Below are 17,338 nucleotides of genomic sequence, written 5' to 3' on the forward strand. Positions count from 1 at the left end.
TGTGTGTGTGTGTGTGTGTGTGTGCGCGTGCGTGCGTGAGTGTGTGTGGTGAGTGAGTGAGTGTGTGTGTGGTAACAGCACTTAGCCCCTGCCTGCGACCTTGACAGGCTCTCCACAGGAGGGTGACCCCGAGGGGTCACGGCCAACACCTCATTTAGCACAGACACACACACACACACACACACAGTCACAGACACACACACACAGGCTTTTACAGGAATGAGGAATTATCCAGGAGTCATGGAGCCCAGCAGCACAGTTGATCTAACAAGAGTTACAACCACCTCTCTCTCTCTCTCTCTCTTCTCTCTCTCTCTCTCTCTCTCTCTCTCTCTCTCTCTCTCTCTCTCTCCTCTCTCTCTCTCTCTCTCCCTAACCTGTCCTGCTGCACACACTCGCCAAAACCACTCACACACAAACACACACATACAGACACACACACAGTCATGTCCTGATCAGCAGGACTCTTCTACTTGTCTTCATTGACTTCACTTCCTTCTGAGAGAGAGCTGTATTGATTCAGGCTTCAAGAGACTAGAAAGGGTGTATTTGTTGATGTGTGTGTGTACATGCTGGTTCAGTAGCTACTACCATCATCTCTAAAGGACCATCTGCTGTTAAAACACACTTCTAGCTACCAGCCAACAGATGCTCCGGAAATTACCTTCCCATTCTCTCCGCCCTGGTGTGTGTGTGTGTGTGTCTGGCTTCGATCCCGTCCAAATCTGAATGCACACGACATCCTGAAAGAGATGGAACATCATTTGTAGAGCTTGTGGTCTGGAAGGTTCTCAGACATGTCACTGCCTCTCTCAGTTCAGCAGGATCATCACTATCTATCTATCTATCTATACTTCCATCTATCTATATCGATCTCTGTTATATGTCTCCTTTAACTGCTGTCACAAGCACAAAAACACAGACCCCACACACACACACACACTCATACTCACACACACCCACACACTCATACACAACCTATCTGGGTGGTTTGTGAACTGTGAAAGGGGTAAGGTTTTATGAAAGTGGTGACATTATAACACCCTGTCACGGCTCCATGGCAACCTGCTCTGAAGGTCAGTGTGTGTGTGTGTGTGTGTGTGGCGTACTGTATAGTTATTATTAATGGGTCCACGTTTTAGCATGCGGTCAGTTTTTATACCTGTAATAGGGTGTGTAGGTGTGTGTGTCAGGGTCTTACTACGATGCGACAAACAAGATTTTCTTCTCACTCTCTTTTTATCTTCTCGTTTCTTCCTTTCATCCTCCCACACATTCTCCCTCTGTTTCTCTCCCTCTTTCTCTTCCTCTGTCCCCCCCTGCTCTCTCTCCCTCTCTCTCTCTCTCTCTCTCTCTCTGTCTCTCTCTAATAAGGAGGAAAAGAGAGAGAAAGACAGAAAGAGAAAGAGAGAGAGAGACAAGAGAGAGAAAAGAGATGAGAATGTTGAAAGGATTCTTCCAGTTCCATTCGTCGGATTGTCCACCTCTAATAAAAGCTGTTTCATAAAGCTCCACACACACACACACTCACACAACTGAACCTAACCAAACACACACACACTTAAACTCAAAGATGGGAAGTAACAAAGTACAAATACTTTGTTACTTTTTAGAAAATATTACTTCAACCTTCAAAATCTTTTTTTCAAAACCTTTTTGGAAGGTTGAAGAAACGGTTTCAAAAAAAGGTTTTGCATCATCGATGAGTACTTGATGAGGCTTCTCTGTTCTCCTCTCTCCTCTCCTTTCACTGTGTGTGTAAAAAAAAAGGTTTGAAAGTACTCATCAATGATGCAAAACCTTTAAAAAATATATTTTTTAAACCTTTCAACACTTTTTTTTCTACACCATGACACCAAAAGGTTCATAATTTTATTAACACTTAAAATGATGTGTATATATATATATTGTTCAAACCTTTCAACAGTTTTTCTGAGTAGTCAGTACTTAAACTTTTACCAGTCTTTTTAAACATGAGTATCTGTACTTGTACTTGTACTTGAGGGGGGAAGGAATAGAGGAGAGGTGTGTGAAGGGACAGGAGAGAGGAGGAGGGCTCTGTCACAGGTGACAGGTGTGTGTGTCTGTGAGAGTCTCTAAGGGGCCGGGGGGGCCGGGGGGGGCCAGGGGGGCTCTCCCCCTGACTAGAGTCTCTCAAGATGTGTCCACAGGTGGGTTTCAGGTGTGTGAGTGTGTCTGAGAGTGTGTGAGTGTGTGTGAGTGTGTTCTGAGCAGGATGTTATCAGGTTCTTATGTTATCAGGTCGCGTGACACAGCGGGCAGTCTTGGATAAACAATCGCTGGATTAAATGGGGTTCCTTGTCATCGTTTTCAAGCGAAATACTGAGAAATCACAGGATGTTTGCAGGGAAATGTTGAGAGAGCGAGGAATGTAACTAGTTTATTAAACTTATACACAAACCTGGGGGAGCTCTGTACACACACACAGCACACACACACACACACACAGCACGGCACACACACACTCACAAAGTGAGCAATGTGTCCGAGTTTGATAAATGTTGATAATGTTGCTAGTTAGGTAACCGCTGTGGAAGGAGACACTTGAGTTGTCCCTGTGTGTGTGAGTGTGTGTGCGTGTGTGTTGGGCTGTAGGGGTGTGTGTGTGAGTGTGTGTGCGTGTGTGTTGTGCTGTAGGGGTGTGTGTGTGTCCACTTGAGTACGAGTGTGTTTTGATGTTTGCGTAACCTTTCACCCTTACAACGCCGCCGCCTCCACCAAAACAACTCACCGGGTGAGACCTCAGTCTCTGTATAAACAGGTAGTTTAACACACACACGCACACTGGTTATACACACACACACACACACACACACAATGACTCACCAGTGTCCTCCTGCCGGCTCTCGCTGCAAGAAAACTCGGTCCTTGAGTTGACACTCAGTCAATGTGTGTGTGTGTGTGAGTGTAGTGACTGTGCGAGTGGTTTGCATGTATGTGAGTATGGGGGAGTGTGTGTGTGGTTGTGGAGGGTGTGTGTGTGGGTGTGAGTGTGTGGTTTCAATTGTTCAGGTGGCAAATCAATATGATGTAGTGCCTTAATACCAAAGACCGTGATGCTCATACACACACAAGAGTCTCCGTCAGATTACACACTCTCTCTCTCTCTCTCTCTCTTTTCTCTCGCTCCCTCTCTCTCAAACACACTCACACACTCTCTCCCCTCTCTTCCCTCCCTCTCTCTCTCTGTCATAACTTAGTTAGTGAGACGTCCCATGACTCAGAGCAGAGTGACGTGGTTGAGTGTAGTGTGTCTAAACTGCTTGTTGTTAGAAAACAATGAAACATGATCTATAGCACGTGTGACACAATGATATAGGAGTGTATTAATCACCAATAACTGCCTGGAAATGGCACACACACACACGCACACACACACACACACACACACACACACTGTGTGACAGGCAGTTGTACCCAGTGCCTCAGGAGGGGACACAGGCAGACAGGACAGGAAGCTGGGCCTGTTTGTGAGACTTTCTATGTTTCTATATTAACTAGCCAGTCCACTTGCTGGAGTTACAAGTACATCATATGAGGACCAGATGGACTCACACACCACTAGTGACTGTGTGTGTTAAATGCTCCAGTAGCTGTAACCCATAGGTCTGAGCCCCCACCAACCCCATCTCTGCAGTCCTCCTATAGGCCACTTAGACAGGAAGGAATCCAGCTGTCACTTAGATGAGACACACACACAAGGCCCCGTGACATCACCGTGACAGCTATCCAATGACATCAGTCTGTCTGAAAACATGCAGTTTCATTCGTCACACTCACACACCACTGTCCTCTCTCTCTCCCTCTCTCTCTCTCTCTCTCTCTCTCTCTCTCTCTCTCTCTCTCTCTCTCTCTCTCTCTCTCTCTCTCTCTCTCTCTTTCCCTCTCTCTCTCTCTCTCTCTTGTCCTCCCTCACTCATTCTGTCTCTCTTTCTCAATGCTATTCATCCAGGCCCACACACTCACTCACGCATGCACATACAAACAAGCAGTGTGTTTTGCATAATCAGTCCCCCTCTCTCAGACCTGAGATCCTGGGTTCTGTCTGTCCTGCAGTTAGTCTGGTTCATATTCTTCCAGCGATCCTCATTACCACTCTCTCTCTCCCCCCCCTCCTCTTCCTCCTCTCTTCCGCCTCAAAAACACACACAGCTGTAATTAAGTTTCGTAATTATGGTACCGATGTGTGTGTGTGTGTGTGTGTGTGTAAGAGTGTGTATGAGGGTTGGCATGGGTCTGAGCATGAATCTGGTCTCTTCAGACGTGTGTTCTAGTCAGGGTCACACAGGGTTCAACTCAGCCTGGATAAAAACATCGCCTATGGGCTGGAATCAACAAGTGATTGTTCATGCTCAGTGTGCACGCGTGTGGAAGTGTGTGTGCGTGCTGTACAAGCACGCACACACACTTCCACACGCGTGCACACACACACAGCAGACGCAGTGATTCGTCAGCTGGAAGCGGCCGTACAGGAAATAGTGTGGATGCCTGGTGAAAACACAGAGGGGAGAATGTATAGTGCCATTCTACATGAGAGGGCTTTATATCAGAGAGAGAGAGAGAGAGAATGAGAGAGAGGGGGGGGGGGGAGAGAGAGAGAAAGAGAGGGAGGGAGGGAGAGACACACACAAGCACACACACTCTCTCAACATGGCTGGATTATGCTCAGTGTTGCTGGTTAGAGTCATTGATCCATTGCCTGGTACAAATTTTTAGTAGTTTGACCTCGCACAATGGATGGCGATAGCCACCTGTGTGTGTGTGTTGTGTGTGTGTGTGTGTGTGTCACAGACTCTCTCACTCCCAGTGGAACAGTCCAGCCTCTGGCGCTTACACTGAGCTGACAGCTACATTAGTCTCACAGCCAGTTTACTCTCCCTCTCTTTCTTTCTTTCTTTCCCTCTCGCTCTCTCCCTCTCCGTCTCTCTCTCTTTCTTTCCCTCTCGCTCTATCCCTCTCCGTCTCTCTCTGTCCCTCTCCGTCTCTCTCTCTTTATGTGTCTCTCTCTCTCTCTGTCTGAGAGAGAGTGGGTGCTTGTGAGAGAATGTGTGTGTATGACTGTGTAGCGATGTCACTGGGCTGTGTAATTGAAATGGAAATGGGCCAATCAGAGACTGCAGTGGTGTGTGTGTGTATGTGTGTGTGTGTGTTGACCCTCTGCCTGACTGTAAGATGTTGCAACATTCCTCCAGAATCCTCTGCTGATTTACAGGGTTGTGGTTCCCATCTCAGGGTTCCACAAACCTTCAAGCCTGTTCGCTCGTTCGTTTGCACTTTGCACCTCTCAGATTTTGGCGACTGTTTGCGATATTTTGGGGAGAAAAATGTTCCTCCAAGCAGTCCTCCAAGAGCTGTATATACAGAGATTAGGGTTCTTGGTATTCAGGTGGGGGAGGTGAGGGGTAGAGGGTAGGAGGGGGAGGTGAGGGGGGGTGGGAGGGGAGGTGAGGGGGGGGTGGGAGGGGGAGGTGAGGGGGGGTGGGGAGGGGGGGGTGGGAGGGGGAGGTGAGGGGGGGGTGGGTGGGGGGGGTGAGGGGTAGAGGGTAGGAGGGGGAGGTGAGGGGGGGGGTGGGAGGGGGGGGTGAGGGGGGGGTGGGAGGGGGAGGTGAGGGGGGGTGGGAGGGGGAGGTGAGGGGGGGGTGGGAGGGGGAGGTTACATTTATTAACCATCAACCTGGGAATGGAACGCGTCTGTAAACATGTTGTTGATGGAATGGAGTTATTAACAACCCCCCTCATCCCCTCCATCCCTCATCCCCTCCATCCCTCATCCCCTCATCCCTCCATCCCTCCATCCCTCCTGTACTGGAGCCTAAAGGTGGGGGCTGTTGGGGTCATGAATTACAGACGTATGTTTCCAGAATGTTCCTTAAACGGTTTGGTCCAGCCTGTCTCCTTGGTGAGAGGAGGGAGGGAGACTCCTCACCTGAACTGCTGCTTCTGAGTGCAACACTGACAGCTGTTTATTCTGTCTTGAGTCCTGTTTAGGTGTGTGTGTGTGTGTGTGTGTGTGTGTGGTGTCCTGCATCCTGTTTACCTTACTCTGTGTGAAGTATTCCTCTAAACTTCTCTAAACGTGAGAGAATCAGGGTTTAAATAACAACACTGATCTGGTGAGAAATGCTCTCTCACAAACTTATGTAATGTGTTTGCAAACAACCACACACACACACCCCCACACACTCCCCACAAGACCAAAACAAGTTCCAAATCAGATCCACTCCATTATCCGAGCAGTCATCACCCTCACCACTAACCTCCCTCCCTCTCTCCCCCTCGTCCAATCAGGTTCCACCCTTACCACTAACCTCCCTCCCTCTCTCCCCCTCCTCCAATCAGGTTCCCACCCTCACCACTAACCTCCCTCCCTCTGTCCCCCTCCTCCAATCAGGTTCCACCTCACCACTAACCTCCCTCCCCCTCTCTCCCCCTCCTCCAATCAGGTTCCACCCTCACCACTAACCTCCCTCCCTCTCTCCCCCTCCTCCAATCAGGTTCCACCGCGGGGACTACCCACATTGACGTGTGCATCAACGACTACCTGGACGTGTTCTGCCCCCACTATGAGGACAGCGTCCCCGAAGAGCGCGCAGAGCGCTACGTCCCTCTACATGGTCAACTACGACGGCTACAGCTCCTGTGACCCCACAGCCAAGGGCTTCAAGCGCTGGGAGTGCAACCGGCCGCACTCGCCCAACGGGCCGCTCAAGTTCTCCGAGAAGTTCCAGCTGTTCACTGCCCTTCTCCCTGGGCTTCGAGTTCCGCCCCGGCAGAGAGTACTACTATATCTGTGAGTATATATATGAGTATATAAGAGTACTACTATATCTGTGAGTATATATGAGTATATTAGAGTACTACTATATCTGTGAGTATATATGAGTATATTAGGAGTACTACTATATCTGTGAGTATATATGAGTATATTAGAGTACTACTATATCTGTGAGTATATATGAGTATATTAGAGTACTACTATATCTGTGAGTATATATGAGTATATTAGAGTACTACTATATCTGTGAGTATATATGAGTATATTAGAGTACTACTATATCTGTGAGTGTATATATGAGTATATTAGAGTACTACTACCTCTGTGAGTATATATATGAGTATATAAGAGTACTACTATATCTGTGAGTATATATGAGTATATTAGAGTACTACTATATCTTGTGAGTATATATATGAGTATATTAGAGTACTACTATAATCTGTAAGTATATATATATGAGTATAAGAGTACTACTATATCTGTAAGTATATATATATGAGTATAAGAGTACTACTATATCTGTAAGTATATATATATGAGTATAAGAGTACTACTATATCTGTAAGTATTATATATATGAGTATATAAGGAGTACTACTATATCTGTGAGTATATATGAGTATATTAGAGTACTACTATATCTGTGAGTATATATGAGTATATTAGAGTACTACTATATCTGTGAGTATATATGAGTATATAAGAGTACTACTATATCTGTGAGTACACACAGATATAGATAAGTACTTTTGAGGTACTTGCCTCAAAGACGAACTAGAATCTACACAGTAGTCTAGCTAGTCTGATGTCCACACTACAGCAGGAATCCATGACTTGTTTGGACAAGGCGTGTTAGTATGTGTGTACGCGTGTGCGTGTGTGTGTGTGTGTGTGTGTCTCAAAGGTACACTGAGAATTCTGTTATGAATCACCCCTTTATGATGGAAGTAGCTACCTGAAATCAGCCTGGGATTTCTCTCTCTCTCTGTCTCTCTATGTCTCTCTCTCTCTATGTCTATATGTCTCTCTCTTCTTTATTATTTTCACCTGTGTCTGACTGCAGAGAAGGGAGAGACCACAATAAGACCCTTCAAACCTCTCGGATAGAAATCGATATTTCTGCAGGAAAGGCAGAGCCTGTCTGTACTGTGAATCTCAAGAGCAGAACCATCAGGGCAGATTTATAAAGTGTCTTGAACCCTCTGTCTGAAAGTTACGATGGGCTCGCAGCTCTGCTCGGGACTTCCAGGACAGTTCAGGAGAAGTTGGGGGTGGGGATGGTGCAGATCCATCTGCTACTGTTGGCGGTCAGAACGTCAGAATCATTAGAGATAAAAAGACACCCAGTGTCATGCTGTTGACAGGAGACCAAAACAAACAGTGACAGAGAAGCAGTAGCAGCACGCTCGCTCTCCACAAATCTGTTTTCTAGACGTCCCGTTTATGCTGAGCGATGTTTAGCCTGAGACAGGAAGTGATGTTTAGCCTGAGGGAGGGGTTCAATTACAGACAGGAAGTGACAGGTCTGTCTCCTTTTTCCTATTTCCTGGCAGCATGTCCGTACTGGTTTAGGAGGCGTGAGTGAACAGGGGTGTTTGAAGGGGGGATGGAAGGCTTCTAGAGACAGCTACACCAACACCAGAGACTAGGAGGGATCACTGTGCTGATTCATGCAGGCTTCCTCAGAATAGGTATTGTGTGTGTTGTGTGTGTGTGTGTGTGTGTGTGTGTGTGTGTGTGTGTGTGTGAGGTAATGACCGTGCTGTAGGTGTTCCAGAAACCTCTCATTGTCATGCAGCTCCATGCAGCTGGAGCTGATGCAGAGATTAGATACTGAGAAAACACACACACACTCTGTTTACCTGCTCTCACTCAGGCCAGAGCGGCTCTGTGTGTGTGTGTGTGTGTGTGTGTGTGTGTGTGTGTGTGTGTGTGTGTGTGTGTGTGTGTGTGTGTGAGGCCTCAGGAGCAGTAACATTGTCATTAAGTTTTTAAAGCTTCACAAGTCGAATGAGCTTTCCTGGAAACGCATCCGCCTCAAAACAAGATGTCGTCTCGTAACCACTAACCCAAAAAACTGAAAGATGAACTTCCTGTCAGCTCTCATAACCTTCCATAATCGGATGAGCGCAGGGGCAACACGGAGGAGGGCTCTCAGGATGAGGAACTGCCTTCAGCGTGGTGATTGATCCGGTATCTTCTGTTTAGATGAAGATTAAGGATGTTAAATGACATCCCACTGAAGAAAGGCGGCTTGTTAACGCTGTTTCACCCTCTGGGATTAGCGGCGGGACGCGGCTTGATTTGCAGCGTCTCAGATAACATTAGAGAAGCAGAGAGAGAGAGAGAGAGAGAGGAGAGAGAAAGAGAGAGAGAGAGAGGAGAGTGAGAGAGAGAGAGAGAGAGAGAGAGAGAAAGAGAGAGGACAGAGACAGACAGACAGACAGAGAGACAGAGAGAGGGAGAGAGAGGGGGGGAGGAGATGAGCTGGCGTGCTGGCCTGTCATCGTGACGCCTCCACAGGAATGGGTTCATCAAGGGACGGACGAGGCAGAGAAGAAAGGCGGCCTCCAAATTGAGGCGATAATTCTTCATTTGGGTGATGTCTGTCTGGAGAAACACAACGTCCATCACCCCAGAGTGGAGGGCGAGAAGAGAGGGAGAGGTGGGAAGGAAGGAGAGACAGGGGAGGGAGGGAGAGAGAAACAGACAAGGTGAGAGAGAAGACAGAGGGAGGGATATGTGTGTAACAGTGTGATAAGTGTGGGCTAATGGTGGAAAGCATTCCGTGTCATCACATTGTGTGTGAGTGAGTCTGTGCCAGTGTTTCTGTGTGTGTGTTTCTGTGTGTGTGTGTGTGTGTGTGTTTCTGTGTGTGTGTGTGTTTGTGTATGTTTCGATGCGGCTAGTTGACTTGTCAACGTTTACCAGTCCCACCTCTTTCTTGCTGATTGGTTGTAAAAACATCTCAAAAAACGTCTCTGATGACCCAGCAGGGACACGGCTGCCGGTCTCTGAGGACCCCCTGGATAAAAGAAAGCCAGAATAACCGTCCAGGCACACTGCCTGAACAGACTAATCACAGGACAGACACTGGTAATGGTAATGGGACACTTGTTGTCAGGAGAGAAAGATAGAGGGAGAGAGGGAGAGGGAGAGAGGGAGAGAAAGGGAGGGGGAGAGGAGAGGAGAGAGAGAGGGAGGAGGAGAGAGAGAGGAGAGAGAGGGAGGGGAGAGAGGGATGAGAGGGATAGAGGGAGAGGGAGGGGGAGAGAGGGAGAGGGAAAGAGAGAGGGAGAACAGAACTGTGATGCTACGGCCTTGTGGGAAGGTTTCTAACTTTCTGCAGTTTATGTTTCAAATCAAAATGTATTGTATAGCCCTCTTTACATGCAAGCATGTCACAGAGGGCTTCACCTACGCCCAAAGAACTGCCCCTCAACCAACCTAAACCCTTCAATGTTTGGCCAGACCGACAGGGCAGTAAAGCTAGAGTGCTATTAGCAATTTTTTTATTTATTTTTTTGAAACATTTCTAGTATTTCTGTCTCATTAAAACGGCTACCCACACAATCCAATATTATTCATTACCTCTCTCCCTTTGAGACAGATAAATGATTAGATCATTGCCATAATCTTATCTATCTCTGACTTGGTCAAAGGAAAATTATTATTATACGACTCCAAGTCCCATCAACACACTTTTTTGCCTGGTAATCTGTAATTGCATCAAGCTTCTGGATGTGTTGGAAGCGTGTGTGTGTGCGTGTGTGTGTGGTGTGTGTGTGTTGGAAAGATTTACGCTTGGTTATGGTTCGCTGACCATGAGAGCCCCAGAACATTCAGATTCAGAACATTCTCTCCTTCCCCTCTCCTTCCTCCTTACTTCCTCTCTCCTTCCTCTCTCCTTCACCATCCTCCTCTTTCCCTTCCTCCTTACTTCCTCTCTCCATTTCCTCTCCTTCCTCTCTCCTTCCTCCTTACTTCCTCTCTCATTTCCACTCCTTCCTCTCTCCTTCCTCTTTCCTCTTTCCTTCCTCCTTACTTCGTCTCTCCATTTCCACTCCTTCCTCTCTTCCTTCCTCTTTCCTCTTTCCTTCCTCCTTACTTCGTCTCTCCATTTCCTCTCCTTCCTCTCTCCTTCTTTCTTACTCCCTCCTTACTTCCGTACCAAGTAACACCTTGATAAGTTCATAACTAATAGTCAAGGACAGTAGATTAGTACCACCTTCTTTATTTTGATAACCTGAAAGCCGAAGTCCCTGTCTGTATCTGGAGCACAGAAAGATCTCAACAAAGAAAAGAGGCAGCAAATGTGTATTCCTGACAGGCTTCCTGCTCACTGTGGCTTTGGCACGCGCCGGGACTGGAAGAATGTTGCTGTAGAGAGCCCACCTGTTTGTTCCCGGGTAATTGGATTCCGGTTCATTCCATTTGCCTTAATGCTTAATGGGGGGAGGTAGGTAGGGGGGAGATATGGGGGCAGGTGGGAGACGGGGGGAGGGGGAGACGAGGGATGTAGGTGGGGGGGGATGGGGGGGGGGAGATGTATTTAAATCCGTAATGCTTCTGCATAATGCAGACATCCAAAGGGGGAGCCAGCCTCCTCCCTCCAGGGGGCCTCTCAGGGGAGCAACCCGATCTCGGCCTCTGTTTCTGGGGCATCTTCTCAGAGAAGTGCCCTTCAAAGGACCCGGTGTCAGTGTCTGGATGGATGAATGGCGAGGGCTTAGCCTTGATGCGATCCAGAATAGCAGGCGTTGATGGTGAGGTCTGACAGGGACTGTAAGCTCTGCCTCTCAGAGCAGGATCACCCTGAAAACACGGGCACTGCTACCGACGGCCCGGGAGGGGCCCAAGGGGTCCTCGTCGCAATCCTGTCTGAATGAAGTGGTGCTGCCAGGAAGGAATGTTCTGGAGATGAATCAAGTTTAAGCTCCTGATTAGTTTGTTGTCGTTTTGGAACAACAGCGACAAGTACAAAACCCATTCTTTAGTCCTGCTCCTCCTGAGAATTCATTGAGGCCCAAATACTCCTTGCATAAACAACTCCTGACCTACATGTACATGAGTAACTATCCGCTACTAATCGACAGTATGTTTAATACAGTATAAGTAAGTACACATGAATAATTTACCTGGCAACCGAGAATAAACCAAACTAAGAATAACAAGGAAAAACAACGATATGAAGTGGATGTTGGTGAAGAAGCTTGTGCTACTGTTGGGTGAGATGGAGTTTGATGGAGTTCATTGGTTCCTGCTGGAACAGGGGAGGGTATCCATCCTGTAGCGGGGAAGCTAACACGCTAACACGTTAGCACGCTAACACGTTAGCACGCTAACTTGCTAACAAGCTGACACGCTACACAGCGTCTCGTCTCCAACCACTGTTGTAGCACTTGTAGGATATTGTCTGTCAAATGAAACATGACAAGGCATCTTGTGAAACATTTTCTACACTTTGCTTGCCTTTTTTCCTCTCTCCCTTTCCTGTCAGACTACATGGTTGGTGTTGGTAGTTTGGGACTGAAGACAGGTGTGTGGGAGTGCTTTAATGCTTGGTGATGGCTAAGGAGGCCATGTTGGTTTGCTATTTTTATCCAGTCTACCTCGTGTGGTCTGCTGTGTGAGAGTGTGTGTGTGTGTGTGTGTGTGTGTGTGTGTGTGTGTGTGTGTGTGTGTGTGTGTGTGAGTGTGTGTGTGTGAGTGTACAGAGGATGATGTGGACAACTCCCTGCAGAGATGAGAAAGATAAGACATCTGGAGGTGGTGTGTGTGTGTACGTATGTGTGTGTGTGTGTACGTATGTGTGTGTGTGTGTGTGTGTACGTGTGTGTGTGAGAGACAGAGAGACAGAGAGAGAGAGAGAGAGAGGAAGAGTGATGGAGAAAGGGGACGAGTGCATGCAAGGTTCATTTCGGTGTCAGCAACACACTGGATTAATAAAACTAGGCTTTCTCTCTAGCCTTCCTTCGTCTCTTTCTCTCTTTCCATCCCTTTTTTCTTACACTCTCCATCTCTCAATCTTTCTCCTTCTTATCTCCTTCTCTCTCCACCTCTCCCACTCTCCCTCCTCTCTCCATCTCCTCCCTCTCTCCTCTCTCCTCTCTCTCTCCTCCTCTCCTCCTCCTCGCTCCCTCTCCTCCCCTCCCTCCTCTCCTTCTCCTCCCTCTCTCTCTCTCTCTCTCTCTCTCTCTCTCTCTCTCTCTCTCTCTCTCTCTCTCTCCCTCCTCCTCTCCTCTCCTCTCTCCACCTTTCCTCCTTCTCCCTCTCCTTCTTAGGCGGCAGATGTAAACAGTGACAGCATACGGTGTGAAGGTGTAGCTCTGGGCCCAGGGCTTTGTGAGGTTTTAAAATGTACAACAAACAACCATCTCATCAGGGAACTGGATTTGATGTTATTAAGAAACCCAGCGACCAAGCCGTGGTGGGTGTGTGTGCGTGTGGAAGAGAGAAACAAAGAGAGACAGAGAGAAACCTAAAGATACAGTCTTGTAGGTCAGAAGGGATTTGATTAACAGATTTGTCGAAGCAAACATAGAGAAGAGAGAAGGAGGACAGAAGAGATAGGAGGAGAGAGGAGGAAAGGAAGAGAGGAGGAGGAGAGGAGGAGAAGAGAGGAGGAGGAGAGATGGGGAGGAGGAGAAGAGAGGAGGAGAGGAGCAGAAGAGAGGAGGAGGAGGAGGAGAGGAGGAGGAGAGGATAAAGAGCAACACAGAACATCAGACAGCTCCCATATGGTGGTTACGCCAGGCCTGCTGGGAAATTATTCTCTGGGCGACACAAAATGGCGTGGAGAGAAGCTGTTATTTCCCCTCTCAGAGGGTCCCGGCAGAGGAGGGCATGGGGGGGGGGGGGGGGTGGTGCTTTCACAGCAGACAGACAGGAGAGGAGAACACTCTGGAACGCTACTGAGCTGTAAGAGGCTCCTGTCAGGTTCGGACACTGGACTCACAAGTGTATTTTTAGTCATATTGTGTTTCTGGGATGACACGGGATATCAGACACCACACACACATACACTCATGTATACACTCTTTCTCACACACACACACACATACACGCATGTACACATTATTTGTCAGACACACCAACACACAAACACACCCACAGACACAGACACTCTCTTTCTCACTCACACACACACACACACACACACACACACACACACACACATGTACACTCTCTTTCTCACTCACACACACACACACGCACGTACACACTCTTTCTCACACACACACAGACTCTGCATCAGCAGTCTATCTGGTCACAGTATCCATGTGTGTTGCCTGGACACAGTTAGAGATTCTCACTCTAGGGGTTTCACAGGAAGCCATCCATTTCCTCAACCACAAACCACCGACCATGGACACACACACACACACACACACATGCAAACAGACACACCCACACACAAACACAGACACACACACACACATGCAAACAGACACACCCACACACAAACACAGACACACACACACACATGCAAACAGACACACCCACACACAAACACACACACACACACTCTCACATACAGACAGACACACATACACTCACACACATTATGCGTACAGACACACCCACACACAAACACACAGCTCCCAGGTATGCTGTCTGGTCTGTATCAGGGATGTTAACTGTGTGCTGGTTGGCTGTCTGGTCCGTATCAGGGATGTTAACTGTGTGCTGGTTGGCTGCCTGATGTCTCGAGGACTGTAAGATGACGGGCCACAAACAGGAAGTGGGGGAAGTCTCATGTAGCATGAAGAACAGTAACCTCCAGGGTTACTCTGCCTAACACACACACTCCTACACGCACACACACTCCCACACACACCCCCCCCCACACACACACACAAACACACAAACACACATAATGTACCTCTGAAATACTCTATCCCATCTGCAAATGCTTTCAGTCCACAGTCTGCGTGACTAACCACCAAATCCACTTAGCTTCAAAACCACGTAATTAGCCAACAGGAAGTACCAAAACTGCTGCACACACTGAACACCAATCAGAACGGAGTGCGGATGGAACACCGACGCTGTTTGTGTAGAATATATCTGTCTATATATATTGTGTGTGTGTGTATAGTGTATATGTGTGTGTATGTATACTGTACGTGTGTGTGTGTCTAAATCCTGTACGGTGTGTGTGTCCTGTTGCAGCCTCGACCATCGCAGAGAACGGCAGGAAGACTTGCCTGAAGCTAAAGGTGTTCGTCCGACCATCAAGTAAGAGTCACAAGGCTTCACAGCGCTCGGGAAAACCAAAACAGACTTCACCTCCTGAAAACGATCCCGCTTTTCAACCTGACGATATGATATGTCAAGTGTTAGCCAAGGCAAACTGCATTCAGCCTAGAAAATATGAACAGGAAATCAAATATCTTTTTTTGTTTTTCGACAAAGTTCGGCTCCCCTTTAGACACAAAACCACAAATACATCTCTGCACTGTCTATATCTTCCCTATTTGTTGTCATGAGCTTTTGGCTGGGGAATGAGAGGCTTGAAATGTCACTATCCTTATTTGGCTTCTCTCTAATGATCTCTCTTTCTCTCTCTTTCTGTTCTAGACACCTGTGTGAGAACTATAGGGGTTCATGATCGCGTTTTTGATGTAAACGACAAGGTAGACAATTCTCTAGAGCCCAGAGGTTAGTATGACTGTTTCGTGTCACTTGCAGATCACACACTCATTCTCTCCAGCTCTCCTCTTTCTCTCTGTTCATTCCTCCCTCCTTCTGTCTTCCTCTTTTCTGTTTCTCTTTCCCTCCATTCCTCTTTCTCCTCTCTCTTCATCCATCCATCCTGTCTTTCGGTCAGTTTGCTCTCCCTGTCTAACGTGGCTGTGGAAGCCTGTGTGTGTGTGAGTGTGTGTGTGTCAGGGGACTGCTAAGCCTGCTCTGTGTCAGTGAGCGCTGTGCACGGTGGTGTGTGTGCATGCATGCTGTGTGTGAGTGATATGCGCTTCACCGGCTGGTCGAGTCAGACGAGAGCTTCTCTTCGTGTCTCCGTCATCTGCAGTGTCAGCTCTGCAGCGTATGCATGCCTCACTCTATCAGACACACACACACACAGCTCTGCAGCGTACACATGCTTCACCTTCTCAGACACACACACACACACAGACGTCCCTTGGTGGTCATAAACCTGGTAAAGTCCCATCTCTCCCTTGTTGCACCTCTAGTGTACTTCTCTGCTCTGAAAACCAGTCAGTCAATCAGGCATCCATCCAGTCAGCCTGCCAGCCAGCCAGCCAGTCAGCCAGCCTCCCAGCCAGTCAGCCAGCCTGCCAGCCAGCCAGTCAGCCAGTCAGCCAGCCTGCCAGCCAGCCAGCCAGTCAGCCAGCCTCCCAGCAATATTACATTTTCAATATTTATTCATGGCAGCATTTACTCTGCCCTGGTGATCAGGGTTTATCAGCAGCTGTCACTAGACACACACACACACCACCGGACACACGCATCATCTGACACATACACATTATCTGTCACACAAACACACTGGATGATTGCGGTATATTAAGGCCAAGGCTCTAGACACTTTCCGCCGGCCTGCCTGTCTGTCTGTCTGCCTGTCTGTCTGTCTGTCTGCCTGTCTGTCTGCCTGCTGGTCTGCCTGTCTGCCTGTCTGTCTGTCTGCCTGTCTGTCTGCCTGCTGGTCTGCCTGTCTGCCTGTCTGTTTGTCTGCCTGCCGGCCTGTCTGCCTGTCTGCCTGTCTGTCTGTCTGTCTGTCTGTCTGTCTGTCTGTCTGTCTGTCTGCCTGTCTGCCTGCTGGCCTGTCTGCCTGTCTGCCTGCCTGTCTGTCTGTCTGTCTGCCTGCCTGTCTGCCGGCCTGTCTGCCGGCCTGTCTGTCTGCTGGCTGGCTGGCTGGAGTAGAACAGGGACTATACTAGTGTTGCCAGTTCTGTCAACAGAACATTTGGATTTGACTTCTAAGACATGGTTATCCTGGAGAGAAACAGCATGTTTACAGAACTAAGGAAGGGAGAATTCCAGATCCATCACACCAGAGTAGATAAACCAGTCAGCGGTTCATCTCGCGCCAAACAAAGTTACAGATCAACAGGAACCCGCGGACTAACTCTGTTTATTTCATCCTCAGATGACACGAGTCACGAGTCAGCAGAACCTTCCCGGAGTGACGCCACAAGCTCAGCGCTGAGCAGGATATCCTGCCCCCTGTTGGGCGCTCTGCTGGTCTGCCTAACGACACTCTTCACCTCATAGCGCCCTCCCTGGCCTGGAGGTGAACTGCACCCCTGTTGCCTGAGTCTGGCAGCGTTGCGGGGGTGAGGGAGAAGGGAGGGGGGGTGGGCGAAGGGGGGGAGAGAGACCAGCGACATGGACAAACATGTTTTTCAGCTCTTTCAGTGGTCTTTCTCTGTCGGTGAGGTGATGATGGAAGATGGAGAGGCTCTAACCTCCCCCCTCCCACAAACTAAGATGCCAAATCCTTTTTATTTTTTTGACACTTAGTACATTTGTATTTTTCCGTTGTTTTTTAGAACATGATTTATGACATGCCTG

General features: G+C 48.2%; 1 protein-coding gene across 1 annotated transcript in view; it reads left to right on the forward strand.

Moving 5' to 3' along the window:
* efna5b (ephrin-A5b) overlaps window positions 1–17,064 on the forward strand; it is a 53,647-nt gene extending 36,583 nt beyond the window's left edge. Inside the window, 7 exon segments of the mRNA XM_067231938.1 lie at window positions 6,516–6,534; window positions 6,536–6,625; window positions 6,627–6,758; window positions 6,760–6,811; window positions 14,975–15,040; window positions 15,383–15,463; window positions 16,914–17,064. Of these exon segments, the coding sequence (XP_067088039.1) occupies window positions 6,516–6,534; window positions 6,536–6,625; window positions 6,627–6,758; window positions 6,760–6,811; window positions 14,975–15,040; window positions 15,383–15,463; window positions 16,914–17,038 (565 nt within the window). The 3' untranslated portion in view covers window positions 17,039–17,064.
* The last annotated feature ends 274 nt before the right edge of the window (window positions 17,065–17,338 follow it).

This window comes from Osmerus mordax (genome assembly GCF_038355195.1).
Source record: "Osmerus mordax isolate fOsmMor3 chromosome 28 unlocalized genomic scaffold, fOsmMor3.pri SUPER_28_unloc_8, whole genome shotgun sequence".
In the NCBI taxonomy this organism is placed as follows: domain Eukaryota; kingdom Metazoa; phylum Chordata; class Actinopteri; order Osmeriformes; family Osmeridae; genus Osmerus; species Osmerus mordax.